The sequence below is a fragment of the Eubalaena glacialis genome, chromosome 13, assembly GCF_028564815.1.
Source record: "Eubalaena glacialis isolate mEubGla1 chromosome 13, mEubGla1.1.hap2.+ XY, whole genome shotgun sequence".
Classification (NCBI taxonomy): Eukaryota; Metazoa; Chordata; class Mammalia; order Artiodactyla; family Balaenidae; genus Eubalaena; species Eubalaena glacialis.
In genome coordinates, this window is record NC_083728.1 from 80307191 (window position 1) to 80327318 (window position 20128).

A 20128-nucleotide genomic window follows, 5' to 3' on the forward strand; every position below is an offset into this window, starting at 1 on the left:
CAGTTCTTGAAGTTCCAGCTTTTTAGAAGAAATGAGTATGAGAATTGGAAAAACTTAAGGCAATGTTATGGTAACATTTATCTTTTTTCTATTCAAGATGCAGCTCTTGAACATTTTTAGTAATTATGACTTTCGACCTGAAACGTTGCTTTAACTGTTTAAGCTAGAAATAAAGTGTAAACTTCATTGGTTAAAATAATTTCCTGGGACTTCAAGTTTAGATCATTTTTGTAAAACAACAAACTATGTAAGTAAAACGGAATCAGTGAGGGGGTCATCTTGAAGACTGTATCAGAACAGTAGTTCAATTTCAGCATTAAAGAAAGTGTGTCTTAAGAATATTTCTTCCAACACTACGAGAAAAATGTTTGACTTCAATCAACCAATCAGGAACTGTTCAAGTCAAGAACTCTTTTTCACTTAAAAACTTCTATGCATAAAATACATCTGTATGTTTATTTTGAGTGAAACCCTACTTTGTATTCTAGACTATCTCTTTTGAGGGTAAGTAGATTTAAAAAAACTTGCACATTGTCTATTTAAGTGTTCAAATACTAAAACACTCAAGTTCAATTACATCCCAAATAATATCCCTAAGATTTACCAGGTATTTAACAGAACAGGCCCTGTTCTGAGCACTCCTCCTCCTGACTTGTTTAATCCTGCTAAGAACTCTCCCATCTTACCAGACAAGAGGCAGAGAAAAGAAAAAGTTAGGAAGCTGTCTAGAAATACAAGCCATAGTTTAACAAAAATAAACAGTGGTTTTATTGATCACATATATTTTCAACTCTAGTAATATATATTATAAACTTTAAGAATTAGCAATAAATGGCTGTATTTTTTACCAAGAATAATCTAGGCTATGGCAGCATGTTTGATGAATATTACTGAAGTCCTGCACAGTCATCATCTATTTTTCAGAAAATCAGAAAATCAAGAAAATCTATCTATTTTTCATCATCCAAGCTTTGTATTAGGTCACGAGACAGTTACCCCTATACATACATTTCGTTAAGTAGAAATAAGACATTATACGTTTTCTTTTTTGGCAAATCCTCCCTTTCTGTCATACAGATATATCCTCCCAAGGTTATTTTCTTATAATGTACAAAATTTATTTTTTATCCACAAGAGTTGTCTCAAATAACTTTCACCCTGGAAAGCTCAAAGGCATGAGGCAGTAACAAAATGCTACTCCGGACTCTGTATTTCACTTTTGCCTAAAACCCCATTTGATAATTAAAACTAAATTAATCCCACGTTATAATACTTACTTAGGAAAGTCTTTTTGTGTACATGTTTGCCACAAAGATGGAAAATGTCAACACATCTGAGCAACTATTTTGCAGATCACAGAAAGAAAACAGGACTGTGGGAAATGAAAACGCTTTAGTGTTTGACAGCTGAAGAGACTGATGACTGTCACTCCAATTTCTCATCTCCTTCTTCCACGTCTTTCAAATTGAGTACTTCCAAAGAGCCTTTGCCTTTTGTCTCCTTTTTCACGAGCTCATCGATTTCTCGGAAGCAGCCGGGGTCGATGAGACACACCTGAAACATTGAACACAGCTGTTGACCACGTGAGGCAGAGCAGTACCATAGGATGGACACAGCTTTCACTTCCTATGAGACAAACACACCACACTTTCCAGGTCTCTCTACAACCACAGATAAGACAGCGCACAGGACGGCGGGCTGGGTTCTGGTCCAGCGTCTGCCCGTAAGTATGCACGCAGGCCTCTGTGACAAGGCATTATTCTCCCTATTGAGGACTTCTCCAGATTCCTCAGCTGTAAGGCTATGGTCCTTTTCATACTAAAATTTAGCGTTAAAATTTACAGTTCAATGAGATCATCTCTTTGTATCCACATTTGAAGGAATAAAAAAAAAAAAGAGGCGTAAGGCCTATTTAGAAACCATGTGCAAAGTTTTGCAAAGATTTTAGAACTTCAGAGAGTGTCAGATGTGTTGTTTTACATCTACAGCGGAAAGCGCAACAATCCTCCAGAGCTCATTTATTTGTCAAGATGCTGTAAAGCTCTAAGACGTGGGTTTGCAGACAGCTGAATTTACACGATGTCTGAAGCTGTGGGGTGAGCAAGGTCATTAATAGAAGACTCATTGTAAAATATATTCTCTCATCGAAAATGAGCATTGACCAAAATCATTTTATCATGAATAATTTAACTAAAAAAGCAAACAAAAATTGTAAGTGTTCTTAATGACAATTTGGTTCTCCGGAGACCTTGACTGTCTTACCTAATTCTAGTTAAGATGTTTCTGGAAATGTCTTACTGTTCACACCTTCTAAATGTTTGTGACAGATTTATGACTAGAGAAGAAACTATTTTGGTAACGTGGAAGCAAAGAAACAAGAGTATGTTAATCTTACAATATCTAACTGTTGACCATAGTCTTCACTTTCTATAACCTTGATGAGTGGCTTGAGTTTTTCTTTCAGCTTCTTCCCTTCATTCACTGGAACAATGAACCGAAGTCTCATGTGAGCACGTTCTATCTTCATGTTCTCCTTTAACTGCTTTATCACTTCCAAAGCCTATCAAGACAAAATTAAAAACGTTTGCAATTTCTTTGCTGCTTCTGCTGCATTACTGCAGAAGGTATTCAAAACAAAGCAGTTTCCATCTAGCTGGACTGGGCAATGGTTTCTTAGATGACATGAAGAACATTAGCAACCACAGGAAAAAAATAGATAAATTGGGCTTCAAGATTAAACCCTTTTGTTCTTCAAAAAACTATCAAGAAAGTGAAAAGACAACCCATAGAATATGACAAAATACTGGCAAATCGTGCATTTGATATGGTATTAGTATCCAAAATATATAAAGAACTCTTACAACTCAATAATGAAGAGACAACTAATCAACTAAAAAATGGTCAAAGGATCTGAAGAGTGATTTCTCCAAAGAAGACAGACAAAGGGTCAATATGCCCATGAAAATATGCGCAAATTATCAGTCATTAGGGAAATGCAAATCAAAACCAGAATAATACCCCCAGGATGGCTATAATCAAAAAGTTGGACAATAACAAACATCACTGAGGATGTGGAGAAACTGGAACCCTTGTATACTGATTGTGGAAATGTAAAATGGCTCAGCTGTTTTGGAAACTGGCTGAGCAATTCCTCAAAAGGTTAATACAGTCACCATATAAGCTAGCAATTCTGTTTCTGGATATAGAGAAATGGAAACATACGTCCACACAAAAATTTGTAATCAATTTCATAGCAGCATTATTCATGGTAGCTAAAAAGTGGGAACAACCCAAATGTCCACCAACTGATGAATGAACAAAAGGTGGTATTTCCATACAATGAACTATTATTCAGTCCTAAGAAGGAAAAAAGTACTGATAGATGCTACAACATGGATTAACCTTGAAAAGGCCACATACTGTATGACTCCATTTATATGAAATGTGCAGAATAGACAAGTCAATAAAAACAGAAATAAAATTTGCAGTTGCCTTAGTCCTTCCTTATGAGACAGGGGAATGAGAAGTAACTGCCAACAGGTACAGGGTTTCATTTTGGGGTGATGAAATGTTCTCAAATTAGGTAGCAGGGAAGGGTACAAAAACTTTGTGAGTATACGACTGAATTGTAGGCTTTAAATGGGTGACTTTTATAGTGTATTATACAAACATTAAAAAAAAAATCTAGGGGCTTCCCTGGTGGCGCAGTGGTTGAGAATCTGCCTGCCAATGCAGGGGACACGGGTTCGAGCCCTGGTCTGGGAAGATCCCACATGCCGCGGAGCAGCTAGGCCCGTGAGCCACAATTACTGAGCCTGCGCGTCTGGAGCCTGTGCTCCGCAACAAGAGAGGCCGCGATAGTGAGAGGCCCGCGCACCGCGATGAAGAGTGGCCCCCGCTTGCCGCAACTAGAGAAAGCCCTCGCACAGAAACGAAGACCCAACACAGCCATAAATAAATAAATAAATAAAAATAATTAAAAAAAAAAATCTAACAACTGGGGTTAAAATGATGCTTTAAAAATCCAAGTTTTATCTTTGTAAAAACATTTTTTATTTTATATTGGAGTATAGTTGATTAACAATGATGTGTTAGTTACAGCTGTACAGCAAAGGGATTGTTATACCCATACAAGTATCCATTCTTTTTCAAATTCTTTTCCCATTTAGGTTATTACAGAATATTGAGCCAAGTTCCCTGTGCTATACAGTAGGTCCTTGTTGGAAGAATCCAAGTTTTATCTTTAAAGGTCTGACTTGGATAGGAAGGTGAGAGTCCTAGTATATTTGTGTTTAGTTAAAACAAAGTCCATCACTCCTCTCTACAACCTCCATCGTTCCCCTCCCCTCTACCCCAAACCTCTTCCCACTTGCTTCCAAGTAGTGCCATTTTGTTATTACAGACCAACTATTTTAATGTTTTCCTCAGAGAACACTGATTTTCATGGACACTTTTTGACATTAAAAAACAACTCACCTGCTGTTTTGTACTCTTGTTGGGTTTGACCGAATAGTGGATGTCCTTCATGGCTCTCTCAATAAGGATAACGGTGTACGGTCTCTTTGTTTCAGGGTTCACACATTTGTCGGCCACAATAGTTGCAATGTCCCTAAACATCTGCTCCAGCTGTGTGTGCCGTTCTTTATCTGACACTTGAACCTCTCCTTTAGTCAAAATCTTAAAAAACCCAACAAGTTTAAGAAAAGTAATGTCTTTATTCCACACTATTTGTTAACTAACCACAGGAATTAATAACTGGGGAGAAAATTAAATTTCATCCTCTTTAGCTACTGATGTTTGGTAATAACTTGAGCTTTGCCTAAAGGGATTATCTTGTTCCAAAATCTTACTTATTTAGATGGGGGATGGGGTAAAGGTAATCTTAGCAGAGGGTGTAAGTGATGAAATACTTGAAAAGGAATTCTATTTTCAGATATATTACACTAAAAATATATAAATGGACAAAATAAGGCAGTTTAGTAGGAAATCTGATTTCTGGAGGCTTTGGCAAAAAATATCCATGTCCTGAATTATTAAAAGTGATGTTGCACAGATCGAATTATTGCATAGTAACTGTTCACTCCAAAAAAATACTACTTTAAAGTTTAACATACCTGTAATCTAATATCTAATACTAATGGATATTAGGATTAATTATGCTGCAACTGTTAGAACCCACCTGCTTACAGATTTCAGTCTGGTCATCTGTTCCAAACGCACTGATGAGATCTTCCTTCTTTGCAACCTGACCTTTAGAGACATTTACAAACACTGAGTGGGTCTGCAGAACTTCATCAAGGTCTTTTTCCCTTGGGAGGACAGGAGAGAAAGTCCTAAGTGAGTATGCTTGAAACTTCGAAGTTCATTCACATTTAAATACCAGACGGAGACGATATGAATAGTAAGAAACAACAAATACTCCTAAATGACCCTCGGTTCCAGGGGACCATTTCGTAATCCAAAACTCCATTTGTATTCGCAGTTACTCAGAGGTGAAAAACGTCGCGGGAATATGTGTGCAATCACTGAAGGGTGGGGTCCGGCTGCTGCCAAGGAATTCCAGCCCCTAGATGGCAGCAGTGAAGACGTTACGCACTTCGCTGAAACTACTGGGCTGAGATCTGCGACAAACGCAGGAACTATAGAAGCACCTGGAAGACCAGGCCCTTTGCCTTGATCATTATTCTGACAAAAGGACCACAATTATGAGGGTTTCTTGGCTGTGGCTTTTTATGACACCCGCGAAGCAAAGTCAAACCAAGCCCCAAACCAAACCGACCAAACAAAAAAAAAGGGAACGTCTGGTTTAGACCCTAAGCCCGGGCAGCAGGAGTAAGTTTCCCCTTTCCTTCCCTGACGAGACCCCAGCTGGGCCTATTCGTTAGACGACCAGAGGGAGGCCGCCTTCGAGGCTACCAGCTCCGGCCAGGGCCCAGAGGGAGAGTGTCACTCACACGCCGCTCCGCCAGCCTACGACTTTGTTTTTGTAGCAGGCGATTTCGAAGCGCTTCCCGGCTCGCTTCATTCGTACTACGGCCACATTGGTCAGGCGGATCTGGTTGGTGGGGGTGAAGATCGACATCGTGGCCGCTCACAGACCTTGGGTCCGAAGAACCAAGGCAGACCCACGCTGCCTGCCTGAGGACCAACTCAGCCTAGATATAACCACCCGGCGGCGCGCGGCACAGTAACGCCCGCAGACTGCGCAACCGTGACTAACTCTGCAGCCACAATACACCCACGCAACTTACTGCGCAGGCGTCAGGTGTTGCGACAACCGGGCGCGGAGGAGGGAGCTAGAACGCCTGCGCATTGTGGCTTTTACGACACTGTTCCGCGCCCGGAAAGAGAGGTGCTCTTCCTTGACGTAATTTTCTTTCCAGAATGAACGAAAGAGCTCTGATTGGTTGGTCGAGCTAATGTTTGGTGACCGGGTGGAAACTCAGTGCCGGGCGCCTCACAGTTCCGCGGAGTTCCGGGCCACGCCCACATTACCCTTTCGTTATAGAAAAATTTTAACGAAAAACGTAGAGAAAAAAGTGTAACGAACTGCCATGTACCGATCACCCCGCTTCAACAATTTTCAACATTTTGCCGTTCTTGTTTCATTCTCCCTCATTTTTTTTTTGTTGGAGTATTTTAAAGCAAATCATCGTAAGGTTTTAGCTTTAAATACTTGTCTAAACTAACAAATACACCCAACGAGATTAACCATAATTCCTTAATAGCGTCTCATAGCTAGTCCATAATCAAATTTCCCCTAAATAATGCCTTTTTACAGTCGGTGTGTTTCAAATGAGATTCAAACAGGCTCACAGATTGCATTCGGTTGACGATGCCCTTAGTCTATTAACGCCGCCTTTCCCTCCCCCACCCCCACCTTGTTTCCCTGCTTCTCTCCGGATTCGCCCCTAACTCTCAAGCGCGAATTCCTGAGCCGCGGGGAGCGCTACCGCTTCCTCGCCGGGAGCTCTGGGCGGTGCTTTTCTCTGGGCCCGCCCCCTTCCTCCTCTGAGCCAATCCGGACAGGTCTGCGAGTGGCATGGCTGCCCCTCGGTCCTCCGACTGTGAGCACCCAGCTAATGCTGCGAGGTATTTGTGGTAGTCTCCCAGTATCCACGCCGGACAATAAGTTTCTTAGGTCCGCAGTCCTGGTGTCTTGTTGGGCCGCAGAGCTCGGGCTCTGAGGAGAATGGGTAAGGTCCCCAGGCGGGTAAGGTTCGTGGGGTGGGAAGGGAGGAAACCGTTTTTTTGAGACCCTCGGGCCCCTTCCTCCAGAGTATGTTGCCCTTGCTAGCCCGGGACCGGTGCCGCTGGGGGCAAGGGAGGACTGATCCCTGCTCGTGACCTGGCTTTTGCTTTTTGAGGCTAGGAGATGAGTTTAGAACTATGCTTCTAACTTCAAGCAAAAGACAGAGAAAACTGTCTCCCCCTTACCCACGTGTGTTGAGGACTTTTGGTCCTTTCCAGGAGAAGCACCTGTAAACCTCAAATCTTAGACTTCGCCTTTTGAAATTACCCCCAGGTTCAGCATTTGAGGCCGGGTCCATCCATATCTCCCTTAAAAAGAAGTGGGACTTGAGGTCAATTATTTGAGAACCCTTTGCAAGTAGCTGTGGGTCTCTAAAAATAAAATTAAAAAAAGAGGAATACGTTTAGTATTATTTTTCTTATGGAGCAGCGTAATAAAGCAAAATTAGCTCATAATTCCACATAAAGTGTTTTGACTTTATGTTCCCTTCTTTTCCAAACGCTATATTCAAATGAAGATAAAATTTTATATATTTTTTGAATTAGCATTATCATTATGACAATTATATTACATATCACAGTGTTTTGTTTTTATTAGAGTTGCTTTTTATAGATTTCTTAGTGGGGTTGTTGAATATGAAGGTTGGTTTTTCTTTCTTTTTTTCTTAAAATAAGAGTGGGCATCATTGTATATGTAACTTCAAATAAAATTACTTATATGTGTCATTTTAAATTTAGATCCTTCTTTGGATATGTGGGACTTCTCATCTTTAATATCATTATGGATAAACAGGTTTTACATATATTTGGGCTTTGCCTTTGGCTTTAGCCTTTGGATTTGTTTCCAGATTGTCATCAGAAAGCAGGTAAGTGGAGTTACTTTTTTTTTTTTTTTAATATATATATATTTATTTATTTTTGGCTGTGTTGAGTCTTCGTTGCGTGTGGGCTTTCTCTAGTTACGGCGAGCGGGGGCTACTCTTTGTTGTGGTGCGCGGGCTTCTCATTGTGGTAGCTTCTCTTGTTACGGAGCACGGGCTCTAGGCACGCAGGCTTCAGTAGTTGCGGCATGCAGCCTCAGTAGTTATGGCACACGGGCTTAGTTGCTCCGTAGCCTGTGGGATCTTCCTGGGCCAGGGCTTGAACCCGTGTCCCTTGCATTAGCAGGCGGATTCTTTACCACTGTGCCACCAGGGAAACCCAAGTGGAGTTACTTTTTCTAGGAGAGTATTTGGCATCAAATTTAATAGAGAATGCAGAGTGCAGATTTTCTAAGGCTTGCAGAAAAATATAGAAATTCTAAAAGGAACTTTCGATCACTTTTATGTTCGGTCTCTAGAAATAGTTTTTCAATGCCAAAAAATTTTTCTTGTCAGTTTTTATAGACTAAGTTATTTACCTTTTCTTTGATGGGCTGTGGAAGTCTCATTGTTAAGATACAGGAAGGTTTTGTAATGAAAAATTAAACTTTTGCAAAAAACCCAAATCTGCTTAGCACCCTTAAGGGGTAGTAGTCTTCCCTTTTCTTTCCAGTAATTAAGAATCAGAAAATAAGTTTCTACTATTATTCCACTACAACACATTATGGGTGAAAGTACGTGTAGTTTTATCCTGGAAGGAACGGGAATCATTATAGTCTTAAGAAATGTGGGCCCTGCTTTTAAAGGACCTAATTATACCAAGGGGTTAATATTTGGGGAGTACAATCGAAAGATTAAGAGAATAATAAAATGGGTCAGTATCTGAGCGATTGATGATTTTCATCCCTAATGAAGTTGGGAAAATATTCAGACTTGATGGATTTTGTGTTTATTTCAAGAACAAAAACTCACAGGAGAAAACCGTTCCAAAAGCATCTCGGGATTTGATGACAAATGGCTATATCTCTCTTCAAAAGAAGGAAGTCTTTGTGTCTGGAGTGAAGATTTTCTATGGTTCTCAGACTGGCACAGCAAAGGTAAGAACTTATAATGACACTTTTCATTGGGTGTCCTGATCTTTTAAGAAAATTTCTGAAAAGTGTTCTTTGGCAGTGAACTGAATTGGTCTTCTAATCTTTTTTCATCTTTGTTTTTCCTTTTTACAGCATACATTTTTCCTTTCTGGGGTGGTGGGTGGGTTTCATCTCAATTTCAGCTGATTGGGGGTGTCTGGTGGTCACTGTCTTGCGGGGACTTTGTTCTTCCTTTTTACAGCATACCTTTTTCCTTTCTGGGGTGGTGGGTGGGTTTCATCTCAATTTCAGCTGATTGGGGGTGTCTGGTGGTCACTGTCTTGCGGGGACTTTGTTCTTCCTTTTTACAGCATACATTTTTCCTTTCTGGGGTGGTGGGTGGGTTTCATCTCAATTTCAGCTGATTGGGGGTGTCTGGTGGTCACTGTCTTGCGGGGACTTTGTTCTTCCTTTTTACAGCATACATTTTTCCTTTCTGGGGTGGTGGGTGGGTTTCATCTCAATTTCAGCTGATTGGGGGTGTCTGGTGGTCACTGTCTTGCGGGGTCTTTGTTCTGAAGCTTGCTTCTGCTCAGCAGAATGGAGACTTGGAGTTCCAAGTCCATTACTGTGTATAGAAGTAGGGGAGAGTGAAAAATGGCAGCAGTATGTCCAGTATGGGCCCTGACGTTCACAACTTCACACATCTGTTTAATGAAATGTATTTTGATTTCTCATAGTGTTAAAAGTGTTAACGATATACATTGAATACTGTATAGATACCGGCTGCAGATACATAGCTGAAAGATGCTTTAATTGTATCTAGATGCTGCCTGCTTCTTTATTATAAAGGTCACAGCTATTTATTGCTTTCTAGGAAAAGATTCTAAGCCTAACATGAAAATGAATTAAAAACAGAATTCCTTGTCGTTATTTTGGTAGAGTATTAAAGAGGGTTCTACTGCCCTCTCGTGGATGTTTTGTAGAATACTACTTTTTAAAAGGTTTTCGGTATTTTGTTGTGTGTGTCATAATTGAAGGTCACTTATAATTAAGTTCAACCTTAAGCAGCAGAGGCAGGAAACTGGAAGAGACATTACAAAGGCATCTGAGCTGCGGAAACAAAGTCCTTTTATGTTACTCATAGAAGATCTCATTCCTAGCCTCTCTTTTATGCCCGCTTTTACGTTTTTTTAAAAGATCAAATTAATACTTGCAGATGGTAACAAATCCAGGTGTACAGAGGGTTCATAATGAAAAGTACTCTTCAGAGAATCTATTTTAACTATTGATATTTCTGTTTTTAATTCCTCTGAGGGTTATTTCTTGAACCTCCTTCTGCCATGTTTCTAGATTAATCAAGTTAGATAAAAGTTATTGACTCCTTGTATTAGTCAGTTCCTCAGATCTCAGCGGCTTAATATTGTTGCCCACATCATTGTTGATATGAGTTAAATGGCCCCCCTTTCTTAAAGCTGTGCCATCTGAATTTCTCTATTTGGCTTTCACATTTGATTGATTTGTATTTGGCTTGGTATAGAAGACTCGGGCAAAATTTTTTTCTTACAACTTTGAGGGCATCACATCCTTGTCTTTTTTTTTTCAATAAATTTATTTATTTTTTATCTTATTTACTTTGGCTGTGTTGGGTCTTCGTTACTGCATGCGGGCTTTCTCTAGTTGCGGCGAGAGGGGGCTACTCTTTGTTGTGGTGCGTGGGCTTCTCATTGCGGTGGCTTCTCTTGTTGCAGAGCACGGGCTCTAGGCCTGTGGGCTTCAGTAGTTGTGGCGCACGGGTTCAGTAGTTGTGACTTGCGGGCTCTAGAGCGCAGGCTCAGTAGTTGTGGCTCGCGGGCTTAGTTCCACGGCATGTGGGATCTTCGCGGACCAGGGCTCGAACCCGTGTCCCCTGCATTGGCAGATGGATTCTTAACCACTGCGCCACCAGGGAAGCCCCCTGGAAGCTTTTAGAATCATTCCTTTGTCCTAGATGTTTGGAGCTTTTGTGAGTTAGCGTCTAGGTTGGGTCTTTTTCAGCCATTGTATTGTATACTTGGGCTGTTTTGTTTTGAAAATTTGTGTGCATTAATTCTGCTAATATTTCTTGGGTAAACTTCTTTCCCTTCTGTTTTCTCTGTTCTACTCGGTTAGTTGGATGTTGGACCCTTTGGATGGTCTTCTGTGTCTCAAATCCTCTCTCATAACTTTTGGTAACTTTATTTCTGTTCTGGGTTCTTGGATTTCAATTCCAAACCTTTTTTTTGAATGTTTTAGTTCGGCTATAATGTTTTTAATTGCAAAAATGCCATTCTGTTCAATTTCTGTTGCATCTTTTTCATAATCTAAGAATATATTTCAGTGAGTTCCTTTTTCGGTTCTCGGATTTATCTGCTTCCTCCATGTTTCTGCTGCTGCTATTTCTCTTTCCTGTCACTTGTTCTCATCATGGTCTTGGTGATCCGTGGTTTTCTGTTCATATTTAGGATGGAATGATGGGGTAGTGGATTTTCTCTGTTAACTGTGTAAATAGACTTGTTTTCTCTAGTTGTAAGTTCTCACTGTATGCTGTGTGCAAGGTGGGTCAGGGTATGCCAGGTGACCTATCTACCTCACATCTCCCTCTAACTACCACCTCAATTTTTTTTTTTTTTTTAATAGTATTACTCCTTGAAAGTGTTGTCTGTGCTTGCTGTCTCTAATTTCTCTACTCCTGTCTTTCTTGACCCACTCCAGTTAGGCTTGTGTGCCCCAGCCTGCTCCCAGTGACTTTCATGTCGCTAATTAATTCTCAGTCTTCATCTTACTTGACCTCTTAGCTGCACGACAACTCCTTCCTTGTTGACATACTTTCTCCATTGAACTTTTGGGACACTCTTCTCTAGGTTCTCCTCCTCCTCTGCTGAGGCTAGTCTGCCTCACTATCATTTGCGGATTTCTCCTCATCTTCTTGCCCTCCAAAGATAGGAGCGTCCCAGGGCACAGTTCATGAGACTATGTCTTTATCTACACTCACTTCACTCTCTAAGGGATCTTGTTATCTAGAGGTTTCAGTTCTATTTATGAGAATTTGACAGAGTTTTTCTGTAAAGGGCTAGATATTTTATTTTACATATGTTTTTTAGGTTTTCAGGTTTTGCAAGGCGTATGGTCTTTGTTGCAGCTGTTCAGCTCCGCTGATGTCGTGTGAAAGCAGCCATGGACAATGTGTAAATAAATGAGCATGACTGTATTCCAGTAACCTTTACTTATAAAGACAGAGGGCCGGATCTGTCCTGCAGGCCCTAGTGTGCTGATCCCTGTAGTAGATGGTGGCCTCTAAATGTATGTTTCTAATCTGAACTTTTCCTCTCAACCCCAGACCCTCATCCCCAGCCGCCTATCTTAGATCTTCATGTGGATGGATGTGTAGTAGGCGACTCAGAATTAGTGTGCTCACAACTAAACTCCCAATTTTCTGCCCAAACCTGTTCCACCTCTAATTTTTCCCAGTCCGATAAATGGCAACTTCATCCTTCCAGTTCAAAAAAACCTTTGACTTCTCTCTTTTTCTTACTACCCACATCCAGTCTGTCAGCATATGTTGTGTGTTTTACTTTCAGAATAGATCCAGATTCCAGTCACTTCTTACAGCCTTCACTGCTGCTGCCCCGGCCTAAGCCAGCCTCCCTCATATTTTGTCTGGGTTACTGCGGTCATCTCATCCTCAGCCTCCTTCGTTCAGCCCGTCCCAGCAACCACAGGGACCGTGAGAACTTAGGCGAAATGGTGTTAATCATCTTGGCTTAATACCGTGCAGTGACTCCCTCATTCACTTAAAGCAAATGCCAAAGCCCCCATGGTGGCCAAGAGGCCCTCACTTCTGGGTCTCCACCATCTCCTTTACCTCATGTCCTTGGTCCCCCACCTCCAGTCTTATTAACCTCCTTGCCGAGTGTGCTCGCGCATTTGGGCCTTTTTACTTACACGTCCCTCTGCTGCGGATAGCCTCTGGCTTGCTCTCTCATTTTCTTCAGGTTTTGCTCAAGTCTTTATTTTTGAGGCCTGTGGCAGTGTTGTCTGACACCAAATAGTTGTTTTCCCACACCTATTTTCCGATTCTGGTACTGTCTACCCGAGTTATTGTCAGATTGTCCCCACCTCAGACACCAGTCACAAGTCCCAGGGGCCATGTGTACTCCTGACTGGCCAGCTATACATTCAGGGGTTCCCACAGTCTCTTTCGTAGGTTTGCTAATTCCCTAGAATGACTCACAGAATGCAGGGAATTGCTTTGCTTAGTCTACTGGTTTATTATAATGGATACAACTCAGAAAGAGACAAATGGGAGAGATGATGGGGCAGGTCTTGGGGGGAGGGGCGGCACAGAGCTTGTGTGTCCTATTTTGACGTGCCACCTCCTCGGCATATCAATGTGTCCCCCAACCCCTGTCATTTAGGGTTTTTTATGGAGATTTCATTACGTAAGCATGACTGATTAAATCATCGACCATATCGGATTGAACTTCATCTCCTGCCACCCTTCCCCTCCCCTCCCCACAGGGAGAGAAGATGTTGAAAGTTCTAAGCCTTTAATCCCAGGGTTGGTTTTCTGCTGACCAGCCCCCATCCTGAAGCTACCTAGTCCCCCACCGCAACCCCATGAGTCATCTCATTAACACACCAAAGACAGCAAGTTCCAAGGATTTTAGGAGCTCTACGAGCTCCCTGGAGACAAAGACCAAATATTTATTTTTTATTATATACACCTGTCCTGACCCTCCTTATGTAAAATAACAACTCTCCCCATGCCTCCAATACCGCATTCTTACCCCTTATCCTCTTTTCCTCCACAGCACTGATCACCATCTGATATACTGTGTATTTTCTCATTTGTGTGTTTATTCTCTCTCTGTCCATTAGAACATCTCCTTGAAGATGTTCCTTGATGCTCCTTAAGGGCAGGGAACATGTGTGCCTTGTTCCCTGTTGGGTAATATCGCCCAGAGCTGAGACTGGCCTGGTGGATGCCCAGTAAATGGCGAGGGCAGGCTTAGCTTTAGTCCTGGCAGGTGACGAGCCAAGTGTTAGGCTACCAAGCCAGAAAGAGGAAGAGAATTTCCTGGGGTGCCAACATCTGGCTAGAAGTTGTAGCTTTCCCCAACCATTTGGTTCATTTTGTTTGGAGAAGAGACTAGCAAGAGTCTGCCTGGGGGTAAAAGGTGAGTGTCGCCGAGGCTCTGTGTGCACTGGTCCCATATGATACAGATTCTCTGTATGCCCCAGGGTCTTCTCTGGCCCACTGCTCCCTCCCATTTTTGCCCCCGTGACTGACTGATCCCAGAGCCCCTCTGGTTTTCTGTCTCCCCCGAGGCTTTCTTCGGTCTGTCAGCCTGCTGCTTTCTGCTTTCTGTCTTCCAGAAATGTGCTCACAGTTCTCATATTTCCCGCTCTCTTCCCTCTTTGGTATTTCTTCTCCGTCTATATGTTTATTCTAGTGGGGCAAAGCAGCCGAAATGTCTACAAGTACATATAATCCCACCTATGTACTTGTAGAGTGAGAACAACACAGCTGAGTGATTGGTCTCTGTAAAGATGCTTGAGAAAATGGTAGAAATAAGAATAGAATTTGTGTTGATGGTGATACATGTCAGTCACCGGAAAAGCTTTTCATGCTAAATGCCTCATTACCTTGCCAACAGGAATAAATGAAGACTGTATTTTTCATTTATTTAGCTTATTGAAGACTTTATTTGATTTTTTTCCCTCCTATCAGGGATTTGCGACAGTTCTTGCCGAAGCAGTTAGCTCCCTTGATCTGCCTGTGGCAGTTATTAATCTGAAGGAATATGACCCAGATGACCATCTAGTAGAAGAGGTTGGTAATTGTCTTATTTTTCCTTCAATCACAACTTTCAAATTTAATTGACCTTCTGTGTTCTGGGATAAACAGACTTTTCAGAACAAATTTAATTTTCACGCTAAAGGATTCCAGTCGGTTGAGCGTTCAGTGTCAGTCAGAGATGCTGAGTGTGTGGTGGCGTGCTGACTCGGGCGTGATGTGGGGCCGATCCCTCTGGCGTGTTAGACTGAAAGCTTGTGTGGTTGGAAGTTCCCTCCTGCTTTGACTGCTGTAATCAAAGAGGGTTGTCACTGGTGGCCGTGTGCCGGGCATGTAAACCACGTGTAAGCCTGCTGAAAGGTCAGGAGCCACTTGGGTGGCAGAAGCAGTATGGGTTTTGGAGTCAGAGAAATCTCTTTAACTGGCTGTGTGACCTCCAGGCGTAACGTCATATCTGTGAGAGCTTCATTTCTTCACCTGAGGAATGCCCCGCCTCCTCCTCTAGCCATGCCCAGGTAGGGAAGTTGGCCTGACAGCAGCGGTTCTCCAAGCGTGGTCCTTGAACCGACAGTATCAGCATTTCTGGGAACTCGTTAGAAATGCAGATTCTCAGGTCCTAGCCCAGCCCCGCGGAATCAAAGTCTGGATGTGGGGCTGTGTTTTAACAAGTGCCCCAGGTGATTCTGAAGCAGCTAAAGTTGGAGAAGCAGTTGGAACAGGCATCGACAAACCTTTTCTATAAAGGGCCAGATGGTAAATATCTTCAGCTTTGTGGGCCACGCAGCTACTGAGTTCTGCCTTTGAGGCACGAAATAGCCAGAGACAGTATGTAAATGAATGAGTGTGGCTGTGTTCCAATAAAATTTTATTTACAAAAACAGGCAGTGAGTGGGACTGGGCCTGCGGGCTGTAATTTGCCAGTCCCTTCTTAGTGGATAAACCTCTAGCTGTTAATGTGCATTTCTTTCTCTCCCAAGAAACGTTGGAGTACAAATGAGTGAGCTTGGATCCGCTCTAAATTATTTGTTTAAAATTATTAGCAAGCTTGGATACTTAATTATTCGTAAGGGATTACTTACAACTTACCTCCTGACTTGGAACTGTGAAGATACACTTGAGCAGATGAAATACTGTGGCTCACAGGATGAAGATGTGTTTTGTTTCCCGTGGAGATGATGGTGCCAAGTGTTAAGTCACTTTACATTTAACGTTTTATTGCTTTGATTTTTCAGGGAATTTTTTAGAGATCTTTCTGTATTTCTTCCTGACTGATGTGGCTTTTGTTTCCAATATGGCAAGCAGGAGCTGATAGGAATTTATAGTCTGGGAAATGGGACGGAGTATATGGTGAAGGGCACCAGGAGGTGTGTTGGCAGGAGCAGGGGGCTGGGTTTTCTCCCCTGTGCAAGGTCCTGGCCCTGTTTCCTTTCTCTTTTGAAAATAAGTAACATTTCTAAAAGCACTCTTTGTCTTTAGAGGTTAGTGTGATATGAATGTCAGCGTTTCAAAAAGGATTTTCTTCATTGAGATAACTTTATATCTTGGCTACTCTTCTGAAATAATGACTTCCTTGGTTAGGTTACCAGTAAAAACGTCTGTGCCTTCCTGGTTGCTACCTACACTGACGGTCGGCCGACTGAGAGCACAGAGTGGTTCTGCAGGTGGCTAGAGGAAGCAGCCAATGACTTTCGATTTGGCAAAACGTACCTGAAGGGTGTGAGATATGCGGTGTTTGGCCTGGGAAATTCTGCGTATGTGAGCCACTTCAACAAGGTAGGTACAAGGTAGGTATGTGTTGAATTGTAGGGATACATTCTCTTAAGTGAAAAAAAAAAATCACCTACACAGGTACATATATGTGGGTGTATGTGAGACAATCCACACTCTTTGGTACTTAGTAATAAACTTTTTGTGTTATTCTTTTTATCGCTGGGAATTGCTACCGTATAGGAGGCTCTCAGTAAATTTTTATTGAATAAAATGAATGAAAATGGTTCCTATTGTCGAGCATCTTAGCGGCTTGTATTCATGGCCAGAGTCTAGCCTCCTGTCCCCAGGCAGGACCTTGTAGATGGAAGGTCCCTGATTCTTTGGACTTTCTAAACTGCCTGTTCTGTTGTGGAATGACCTTTACTGCCCAAACTAACTCTTCACACAGTTAACTTGTTGTCTTTTAATCGTTACTTTTCTTTTCTTTTTTTTTTTTAAATTTTATTTATTTATTAGTTGTTTGTGCCGGGTCTTAGTTGCGGCAGGTGGGCTCCTTAGTTATGGCTCGCGGGCTCCTTAGTTGTGGCAGGTGGGCTCCTTAGTTGCGGCATGCATGTGGGATCTCATTCCCGGACCAGGGATCGAACCCGGGCCCCCTGTATTGGGAGCACGGAGCCTTAACCACTGTACCACCAGGGAAGTCCCTAATCATTACTGTTTAAAGTAATGAAATAGAAGAAAAACGTTCACTGCCCTTTATGTAATAAAATATTAATTGTTTTCTTTTGTTCTCCTGGATCCTTTTTTCTGAGTGAAATTAACTTGACTCCTTTTGCTTTGCATTCTCTATACTTTAAAAAAGAAAAATGTGGAGCCTCTCAGTTTCTTAGTGGTTCTGAAAAGCGATCAGAATTTTTGTACGTGTCCCTCTCCCCAGATGTGAGCACAGCTCGGCTCGCCTATCTTTGGTAGAACGTGAGGAAAGATGAAGGTGGAGATCTTTCTGTAAAAGTTGTTTTCATCCAGCTGTTCTATCAAGATGTGTATTCTCCATGCCCGCCCCCCCCCCCCATATTTTCAAAGGAAGTAGACACAAGGTAAAATTCAGATATGTAAATATTTTGTTTATTGTCTTGCCACTTAGGAAGCCTGTTAAGTTTTTGAACTCTTAATTGTACTTCTTGATAACTCCTGTGCCTCAGCTTAAGTGCTTCATGCTGTAATAAAATGCATTTCTGGCTTATGAAATCATGAGTCTTGCCAAATGGGCTCCGTTTGTACTTTGTTGTTTAATGGTCTTTGGCCCCAGAGGCTTTATTTTAGAAGAAACTGATTTTGCTACTGAGTGATTTCATTCTGACCATGATTTAGAAGACTAGTTTTCAAATCCTTCATCAGGTACTAACCCTTAGTTTAACAAAAGAATTTGTCTGTCCCTATATTTAAAAAAAAAAAAAAAAAAAAAATCTTCTGCAGAATCTTACCCGAACGTATCAACGGCTGGAGGGCCTGAAGCCCTTTTTTTTTTTTTTTTTTAAAAAAAATTAATTAATTAATTAATTAATTTATTGGCTGTGTTGGGTCTTCGTTTCTGTGCGAGGGCTTTCTCTAGTTGCGGTGAGTGGGGGCCACTCTTCATCGCGGTGCTTGGGCCTCTCACTGTCGCGGCCTCTCTTGTTGCGGAGCACAGGCTCCAGACGCGCAGGCTCAGTAGTTGTGGCTCACGGGCCCAGTTGCTCCGCGGCATGTGGGATCTTCCCAGACCAGGGCTCGAACCCGTGTCCCCTGCATTGGCAGGCAGACCCTCAACCACTGCGCCACCAGGGAAGCCCCTGAAGCCCTTTTGACTGAGCAGTTCCTTCTTCCTAGCAGCGGCCGGGGACAGGGCCCCAGCGGAACCCGAGGCTGTCGCAGAGCAGGCTGCCAGCCTCTGATCTGGAGGACTGTTGTAGCTCACCTGTCTCTTCCTCCTGCAGGTGGGGAAGAACGTGGACAAGTGGCTCTGGATGCTCGGCGCCCATCGCGTGATGTCCCGAGGGGAGGGTGACTGCGACGTGGTTAAAAGCAAACACGGCAGCATCGAGGCCGACTTCACAGCGTGGAAGGCTAGGTTCATCTCCCGGCTACAGGCGCTCTGTAAAGGAGAGGGAAAACCCTGTGGTGGCAACTGCAAGAAAGGCAAGTGCGAATCTAATCAGCACGGCTCAGAGGCGGTGGAGCCAGGGTCTCACGCTCAAGAGGGATTTCATCAGAGAGACGCTGAGGTACGGAGCCCACGTGTCCATGTCTCCCTGTTTTCCTCCTGCATTTGGAGGTGCTGAACCTTTCCTCTGTCCTGGGAAGCTCTTTCCTTGGCCTCTGGTTAGAAGGAAGAGCTGAAACTCATGTGGGGATGTTCTAGAGAGAGTGGGGTCTTAGGATAAGCCATGTTGTGCTGGGTGCTTTCCTAAATATGTTCTTAAATTGTTGCATTGCTGGAATCCAGTAGGTTTCTATCCCAGTTTGCAGGTTAGGAAACGGTTCTGGAGAAGTTGAGTATGTCCCGGGCTGAGCTCATATCTTTTTACCCCCAAACCACATATTCCTCCCGACCTCTTTTATTTAACGACTCCATTAATCACTCAAACTTGAAGGCTGCAAGTCATCCCAGATTCCTCTCTTTCATCCCTCACATTCTAAAAATTTCTCTTTCTTCAGATACCCCAGTTCCTTTGAAGCTCGTGTTACATCAGGCTGTATCACTGCTGTTGTCTTTGGGCCACCTGGTCGCTTGCATCATTTGGGAACAACTTGACATTCTGACTCCCTGTCTTTCTCGCCACCGTTGTTCCTGTCATTCCTCTTTGTGGCTGAGCCATCCACATAGATGATTTATCCTGTCCCTTTCCTGGCCTTCACACCCCCAGGAACCATTTTCTCCAGTGACCTCGGCCTCCCACTTCCATGCTCACCTCTGACATTTCATGTCCCTGTGACCTGAGCTCTGAGCTCTCTCTGGTGCTCTTACTTTAAAGTTCTTTGGACCCCACGTTTTTTTCACAGGGTAGTGCTAACTGCTTACTTCACTTCTGTCTTTACCCAGTTTAAATTTTATACTCGTTCTCTTAAAAACATCTTCAATTCCCTTGCCGTCCACTCCCTCTTCCAACCCAGTTGGCTAAGCCCCAAGCCAGGTTGGAACCTGTCTGCCTTCTCTTTGACCACAGATTGGTGGCCACGGGCTCAGGTGTGCAGCCAGAACTGCCCCCAGTCTCCAGCATCCTCTCATTCTCCGAGACGACTGTTCAGTGCTCTCTTTCCCCCACCCTTTCCTCCAGCTCTCATAGGAAGCCGACAGAGAATTCTCTTAGAGCCTCCCTGCCCTGTCTACAAATCCTGCCATCTTTTCTGCCACAGAGACCAAGTATCTAGTTCCT

At 42.8% G+C, this 20128-nt stretch overlaps 2 protein-coding genes across 5 annotated transcripts in view; one reads left to right on the forward strand and one right to left on the reverse strand.

The window, feature by feature from the left end:
- Positions 1–1093: 1093 nt before the first annotated feature.
- On the reverse strand, positions 1094–6257 carry SBDS (SBDS ribosome maturation factor). The gene is made up of 5 exons (XM_061208152.1): positions 5955–6257; positions 5180–5309; positions 4477–4677; positions 2396–2560; positions 1094–1554 (listed from the first exon to the last, which is right to left on the reverse strand). The coding sequence occupies exons 1-5, from the start codon at positions 6080–6082 to the stop codon at positions 1426–1428; spliced, it is 753 nt and encodes a 250-aa protein (XP_061064135.1). The 5' UTR covers positions 6083–6257; the 3' UTR covers positions 1094–1425.
- A 778-nt stretch (positions 6258–7035) lies between these two features.
- Positions 7036–20128, forward strand: part of LOC133103452 (S-adenosyl-L-methionine-dependent tRNA 4-demethylwyosine synthase TYW1) — a 216153-nt gene continuing 203060 nt past the window's right edge. For 3 of the 4 annotated variants that reach the window (XM_061208851.1, XM_061208852.1, XM_061208850.1), the window contains exons 1-6: positions 7036–7196; positions 7990–8117; positions 9071–9208; positions 14937–15038; positions 16581–16775; positions 18689–18976. In XM_061208851.1, the coding sequence (XP_061064834.1) occupies positions 7193–7196; positions 7990–8117; positions 9071–9208; positions 14937–15038; positions 16581–16775; positions 18689–18976 (855 nt within the window). In that variant the 5' untranslated portion in view covers positions 7036–7192. Of the gene's footprint in view, positions 7197–7989; positions 8118–9070; positions 9209–12346; positions 12391–14936; positions 15039–16580; positions 16776–18688; positions 18977–20128 lie in introns of those variants that run through there. The other variant, XM_061208853.1, reaches the window with a different exon arrangement.

Bases quoted from the DNA above. Each gene is read 5' to 3' on its own strand.
- SBDS (XM_061208152.1), bottom strand. From the start codon at position 6,082: ATGTCGATCTTCACCCCCACCAACCAGATCCGCCTGACCAATGTGGCC. The intron at 4,678-5,179 runs GTGGGTTCTAAC...GGGTTTTTTAAG, and splicing joins AGACTGAAATCTGTAAGCAG to ATTTTGACTAAAGGAGAGGT. The intron at 2,561-4,476 runs GTGAGTTGTTTT...TTGTCTTGATAG, and splicing joins ACAAGAGTACAAAACAGCAG to GCTTTGGAAGTGATAAAGCA.